Source organism: Echiichthys vipera (assembly GCF_963691815.1).
Source record: "Echiichthys vipera genome assembly, chromosome: X".
NCBI classification, from domain to species: Eukaryota; Metazoa; Chordata; class Actinopteri; order Perciformes; family Trachinidae; genus Echiichthys; species Echiichthys vipera.
The window spans coordinates 17282114-17289847 of NC_139825.1; the positions used below are offsets into that span (position 1 = coordinate 17282114).

A 7734-nucleotide genomic window follows, 5' to 3' on the forward strand; every position below is an offset into this window, starting at 1 on the left:
GATGGGGAAAAAAAACAATTGTTCACGAGTCCAGTCTCAAGTAATCTCTATAGACAGAACACTGCAGAACAGATTCGGCATATGAATGTAAAAGAGATTTGGGTAGCGGAAGCGGTTCCCGTTTGTAATCTGAGTAGTATTTACTTTTCTGAGTGTATTTTTTTTGTAATCTGAGTAATATTTGGAATGTATCTGAGTAGTATTTTTTTTCGTAATCTGAGTAGTATTTACCAATCACGTTTGAGAATGCTTTTGTTGCATGCAGGTAAACAGTCTGTGTGGAGAGCAAACGAGGAGGAACGCATTAGCAGTCATGCAATCGCGGAACCCATTGGCTATTGTGTGATGACGATTAAGCTTTTCATTAGCTTTTTGTTATTATTTTTTCCACATTTATATGCAGAAATCTGTTTATAGAGCTGCTGTCTCTCAACTTCAACTCCATTCTAGCGTCTCAAGTTGCTAATTGGACCGTGAACAATGACTGCGACTCGGAAGAGAAGGTCTCGGCCCAGATATCCACTGGCTACACAGGAAAGTTCAAAATATAAGCCGTTTTCCCCAGAGGCTAAATTGTTGTGAGACAAATAGCCGATGGGTTCCGAGATTTAGTCTCAAGTCACTGTGTGTGCGAATTAAGTTAAATCAAAGTCTCCATCTCTGCCTCCAGGTGAGCTTACCAGTCTCTCCCCATACGGGCAAGTATTCATCCTGCTGGATATCCAACATCAGTTCCAGGCCGTTGCCCATCCCACCCTTCATCGTTACCATGAGGGGTCTACCATCTTGGCCTGAATTAAAGGTGTAACACTTCCCATAGCGTGTAAATATCTGAAAAACACAAAGAGACAAATGCAGGGATTTTAGTGATACATGATCACAACAAGATGACAGGAGAAAGGCAGCATTTAGGCAGCACCTCAGTTCTGACCATAAAGTGAAAATCTGTTTGCAGCTGTATGTGTGACATCCATGAATAGAGCAGTGCAGAGATATAGGGAGTGCAGAAGAGGGGACTGTTTAAAAAGCACCTCTGGGAGCCCTCTTCTTGTTACGCTGTCAGGCGCAGACCTCAGAGGTCTTAGTGTTGAGATGCTGTTGACAAACTGTGCCCTCGCCTCTCTGAGTGCTGCATGATACAGTATGGGGTTGAGTGAATATGACATGACTGTTGTTTCAGAGTGGGATGTCCTCACACATCAACAATGACTTGCATCAAAGTGAATCTTGCAATAAGTGAAGCTCTCCAGATACAGACTGTTTTCAAGAATATAATGATTCTAATAAGGGAAATTATTATCAATAGAGCTGAAGCAATTAATCGAATAATCGATGAGTCAGTTGACAAAAAAAAAAAGAACTACTATAGTCATTTTTAAAGCAAAAGTATCAAATATTCATTGAGTTGTTCCAGATTCTTAAATGTGAGGATTTTATGCACATCTTTGTCATATATGGCAGTAATGACTGTTAGTTAGATAAAGTAGGTAATTTGAAAATGCCCCCTTGGGCTCTGAAAAATGAATATAGGAATCTATTTAGTAGGATTTTTATGGCCATAAGGGTTGACTAATAAATAAAGAAAATAATCAATTGTGAAATAGATGTTTGTTGGAGCTCTAAACCTCCTCTAATCCCAGGCTGTAACTAACAGTTACTTGATCTACTGATGGTTTTCAGTATTAATCAACTGATCCATATAAATGTCAGAACATAGTTAAAAATGCCCTCCACATATCCAAGGTGACATAAATGTTTTGTTTTGTCCACCTTATAGTTCCAATACCAAGAACATTCAGTATTAACAAAACTACAAAACATTTACCTTTTTGAGTTTTTAAAAACAGAACCAGTGATTTTTGGGGGCATTTTTGATTAAAATTGACTGTTTATCTAATCAAATGATTCCCGGGTGTACTCACTTTCACCCCCAACTGGATTCAAAGCATCTTAGGGTAAAAGGTAGTTTGTATGACACAAATCTGCAGATGTGATCATGTTTTTACTGTACAGTACAGTGGAGCTGGATAGCTATAGAGTGCAGCAGAGAACTGTGATTTATTGGTAAAGACATGATTGCCAGTGAACTAATGGATGTGTAATCGAATCATAGGCATTAGGAATTGGAAAGCCATGGCCAGGATCCAAAATAAAACATTACTCTACTATGTTGTCCAGTGACATGATTGTGAAGCCCTATATCAAAGCATCCTCGCTCACAATTAACTTATTATTAACCTTCAAAATGTTGACATTCATATGAGGAAATGGTAACAGGAAGTAGAGGAGGGGTTGATAAAGAAGAAATGACAATAGGAGCAGAAAAGTAATAACTGAAATAAGTCTTCTCCTTTTTGCCCTCCACTCTTTGTCTAAATAGTGTACTCACAACTTACAATAGAGATAAGGCTTCATTGTGAGATAGCAGTACAACTTCATCACAACACAGATAGCTTGCACAGAAGGCTTTTTTTTTTTTTTTTTTTTTTTAGCTAAGACTGCCTTAAAACTGTTGCTGTATTTCTTGTGAGTACAATAGGAGGACCTTGGGAACATATAAGGAGGCGTCTATTTGACGGATGGCTTATGAGTCAGACATTGTGCATCTGGTGTTCGTGACATTTCAGTAGTTTATCATGAAGTGCTAGAGATGAAACAAACTTGCAGCAATGTCTCACAAAGGAAAAGTTAGTAAAATATGAATCTTATTCAGCGATGTGTGCAGGGAAAAAAATTGCGGGAACCAGGATGGATTACCTCCCAGGGTGTGGGTATATGGGAGCTTTTTAAACAAAGTGGTTCTGATATTTGAACACAATATGAGATGCATAAGTGGCAAAACCGAGTCAAAAATGGCCAATGTGCCAATGTCCGCCTACATGTATGTGCACTGACTCAAGAGCATGATGCAAACATAAATAAAATGCCCCCAAATTCCATCTTGGTCCTGGATTTGCCTCTCCCTATAATCAGATCATTGTTTATCATTGCTCTTTGAAATATCAGGCAGGAATATCCCATTATATCAAGGCCCCACCTGCGCAAAATATCTGATGATAAAGAATGGGCAAAACCCCTCACCATAAAGGTCTTTTATTTAAATTTTATGTGCACAGATTTTCCCCATGAGAACCAAACAACCAAAACAAGCTACATTTTACTTTAAAATCTAAAAACCAACCACTTTGTTAAGACAGTTTCCATGGTTTCACCTGGCTTATTATGACTGATTTTTCACAAGATAAGTTTGAACATTCAGAGAAAGAGGCAATGCTGCTCACACTGAAAACAGAAAAGTCTTGGGCAAATATGCATCAAGAGAACAGTGATAAGATTGTTGGTGGTTGTGATGAAGCGTGCACACATTTGTACGAGAACATAAATGAGAATGGAGCGTGTGAGCAGTAATTGTGTGCATGTGTATTGCCACCTCTTGCCATCTGCATGTATGTGCTGATAATGTGGTGATTGACTACAGGAGGTCTGTAGTCAGAGTTGCTGTGGTAACCAGAGGATTGTGCCGACTGCATTGAGTGAAGAGAAGCAGCAGTGGGTGCCGCTGGTGACCTTGGGGAGTCGGGATCTCAATTGTGTTCTGCAGCTTTGAAGTTTGTACTTATGCTTCTTCGTGTCTGTTCAACTAACATCCTGTATATCTAATTTAATGTTGTTGGCAGTATTTGGGCAGTTTAAAAACAGCGCAAGAGAAGAGGAAAAATTTCTACATAACGTGGAACATCATGGCAGTATTGGATGGCTTTACACAGTAATGGTAAACATTTAAAACTGGCTGGTATTAACCTTGTTGCTAAAATATGTTGTGTAGTGAGCAAATATTTGTGATGCCAAAGCAGCTTTGATGAGGAGATAAACCTGGTACTGCCTTTGGTTCTCACACTAAACTCTATATAGACTGCATAAAAATGAGAACTACTGTATCTTTTAATCATGTAAACACAGGAGTCAAATATTTCAACCGAACCCACCTATGAGCAAAACTCACTGAGAGAGACATCAACCTCTTGTTCTCGCAGTGTGTAGAAATGTCACAGTCTCTCTACGATAAATAATTCACAGACAGGCAGGCCGAGACTGTTGAGGTGGCCCTCGGCTATCCTTCACATGACAATGTGACATGGATGCACAAGCTGTTTCCTCAAGTTGCCAAGGAACACTTTCCCTCCTCTCCATTGATTTTAGGATCAGCACTGAGCACAAAAGTGTAATGCGTTATGACAGCTACGAAAACAGCGAAGAAAGATCATCTGGGTTGTACGGCTAAAAATAGCATTTTCTGATATTCTCAGTGTGTTATATGTATTTAATTCATGATCGATTATGGCAACAGTAACAATCACTTTTTAACACATAAAAATATGGACGGCAAATAGCTAAATGTGCTTCAAAAATAAATAAATGTTTATGTTTATGGTCAGTATCGGACTTGCGTTGGTGCATTTACTCGCATGTGCACAGGCATTTGTTTTGTCAACTGCTGTTTCCAAGGGCAACAATGAACTTTTAACCTCAACTGTTAAGGAAAAATGGATAAGAAGGAGTTGGTTGAGCTTGACGTGGCGAGACAGCTTGGACACATCTGGTCCCATGCGTTTTGAGACTGTAATCCATTACCTGGAGGACAATAGGCTAGGGGAGGTGAGTAACAAATCTACTCCAAAACAGACCAGAAACCAGAAATGGTGAATGGTTGGGCTTTGGGTTAGCAACCCCCAATCCATTAAAAAATATATGCTACAGAAACATTCATGAAAACAAAATAATCCCAAAGTCTTAGAAAGTAAGAATCTTTAGTTTCCAAATCTAAAGAGAATACGATGATGCAAACCATGAGGAGTCTGCGCCTCTGAATCATCTAACACCAACACAACAGTAATAGCAGAGGAGATGATCTCTCCTTGGCTTGTGTGAGTCTGTCCACCTGTTGTACTGCGCTTTCCAAAATGCCTCTGACTAGCTGTCTCAGTGAACAGGTGTGAGTTAAATGTGTAGGTAGAGAGAGCTGAAGGCTTACTGTGAGCGGAGATCATTTTTCCGGTCAGTCAAACTCTTTTGGCCACATTCTCTTTGTTACACTCATGCCAGTAAAGCATATTCAAGTGAACTGAATTGAAATTAAGTCAAAGGAGTCATACCTGTTAATAAAATGTGTATGGTTGCACTACATTATGGAATAATGGTGGACTTTTGCCTTTAAGATTGTGAAATCTGCAATGATCAATATCTTTGTGAGTTTTGTAAAAGCAGCCACATGTAGTGATGAACACAAACAGAACAATTCAACTCTGCTGTTCTCAGATCAATTGTCTTTTTTAAAGCAACCTTCAGCTCATCGTTTAGGCTTTACAGCCTTCAGCCTTGCTGTTACAGTTTACTTTCTGCTCTCATCAGCATTGTGTTTGGATAGAGCAGGCAGCTGTTTTCAGTGGAATAGCTCTGATAAACTTACTCTACTTTACCAACCTGGCACCAAACAATACATTGACAAAGTGACTTGCTGGTGAACATCGTAGAGCATTAAGCAGCTTAAGAGCCAGATGTTTCTCTCAAGCAAAACTGAGCTAAAAGACGAGTGAATATTCGACTGACATTCATCACGTGACCAGAAAGAGGACTCCAAATGAATGTTTATGTCGCTCTGTGTTTGCTGGGTGTGTAATTAGGCAACTGTAACTTTATAAGACCATAATAGGGCTGAGGGCTTTCTGAGATTCGTAGTTGATAGTCAACTAAATTCTTAGTTGACTAACATTTGTAATAATTATTAATTAATTAATTGACAGATCCTTAAAACAGACTTTTTCCACAATGAATTATTCAAAAGCACCACTTTACAACTTGTGTTTACCAGAGATGTTTCTTGGAAAAAATTAATTCAGCACAAAAATATATATAAAAAATGGCTGATTAGTTGACTAATTGACAAATATTCAAGACGAACTAAAACTTTTAAGAAGAGTGAAGTTTCCTCTAAAAATTTACTGCACAAATCTACCAAAAAGCATCCATGACCATGACTGCCCAGGCAGGAATATAAAGAGTCACTTCCCCGCAAGATTTAAGAGGGAAAACTGTCAATAGAGTGCCTAGGGGGGACTGAGGCTGACTGCATGTTCCGGATGGATTTCGTAACTAAAGTCAATGTCTGAGACCTGCGAGTGAGGAGAGCCCTTCCTGATGAGAATTAAAAATGTGTGTTGTTAAAATACGGATAAAGACAGAAGGAGCAGCTGCATGGAGGGAAGAATGGATTGACAAGGCCAGTGGACCGAATTTATAGAGTTTTAAGAGAGACCCAGTAACATCAGGGTTCCTGCACAAAAGTCAATACATCCTCAGACCTATTGTATGAAGACAAGCTAGCCTCTCTGCTCCATGCCTCACTTCTCAAGTGTGACAGATTCTTTTGGTCTGACTCATGCCAAAATTCGGTGTTGTCCGCTCTGAAGCCGAGCAGTGCATCATTGATTATCCATGCACAAGCACATATCCCCAAAACTCAGACCTCGGCATTATGTTTATCTCTGAAATAGGTCGCTGTTGCTTGGTCACCCTTTAAAAGACTGCACAACATGAAGCGCTCCTAAAGATGTTGAAGAAATGTGTTTGAATGTGATAGCTTTTTCGGTGGTTCCAGATGATTGTGAAGTGAAAAAAAGGCATCTGTTTGATGCATTATTTTGGAGATATGGTTTGATGACACAGAGACTGAGGGCTGCCACCAAGGCAAATTATTCATTTCAAAGCATAAAATAACCCTAGGTCCAAAAAACCCCAACAATTTACCAACATCAAACTGTTTCAAACACCAGCAGAAAATCTACTTAACTCAAAACAAATATGGGCAGTGAGGTGGGAATCACAGATGGGAGCTGGCTTTCACATTGTTCTCCATGATGGAGTGCAATTAATGGGGCTTCAGTTTCCCAATGAGGCCAGCGTTAACTGTTTTTCATTACAGTGTCGGGGAGTGTTGTAAAGCCTTCTAAATGAATCAAAAGTCTTCATTAGGGGCAGAATGGTCTCTTGCGAGCATGGGCTTGTACACACATTGATCCAGCAGTGATGGATACCAGGAGAGGGACCCATTCAGACCATATGGTGAAAGCAAAATACTACATCTCTAATTAATTAATTAATTAATTCAACTTTTAATATAATTTTGTGTGAAATTGACAATCATAACTTTCCAAAGTGTTTATGCCTGTGGATAAAACAGTGACACAGAATGAGGCGAGTAAATTAGTCACTTACAGTGAAGAATAGATGCTTGTAAAAAGGAATACAATCCTATAATCAACACTCCCAGTGTCAGTCAGTCAGTTTATGAAATTGGAATAATACAGCAATGTTATGAAGAAAAATGATCTATGTAGACCCAATATGGAGTGCAAAACAGCAAATACAGCATTTAGACATTAACAGCATTTATATAGCTTGAGTTTAAGAGGTAGAGAGAGAGAGTTAATTGAACTACTGAGGCGCATTACAACGCAACGGTGCAGAGGAATGAGTACAGCCCGATGACTCCGTGTCTTCACAGCACATTAATTACGTTACAAGTTTATATCTACCCGCGCAACACATAAAACATGCTGACAGTAAATTACTAACAGTTCACCTCCTGACTCCGCACAGTAATTGAAATAGCTGCATCAACTTCTATAAGCTGAGTCAACCTGTTGGGAGGGGGCGGGGGATGGGGGAAGTTAAAAA

At 39.3% G+C, this 7734-nt stretch overlaps 1 protein-coding gene across 1 annotated transcript in view; it reads right to left on the bottom strand.

The window, feature by feature from the left end:
* The window catches only part of asic1b (acid-sensing (proton-gated) ion channel 1b), a gene marked incomplete at its 5' end in the record, with an annotated part of 186028 nt that overhangs the window by 22816 nt on the left and 155478 nt on the right, over positions 1-7734 (bottom strand). Inside the window, one exon of the mRNA XM_083939717.1 lies at positions 681-831. Within this exon, the coding sequence (XP_083795843.1) occupies positions 681-831 (151 nt within the window). The remainder of the gene's footprint in view (positions 1-680; positions 832-7734) is intronic.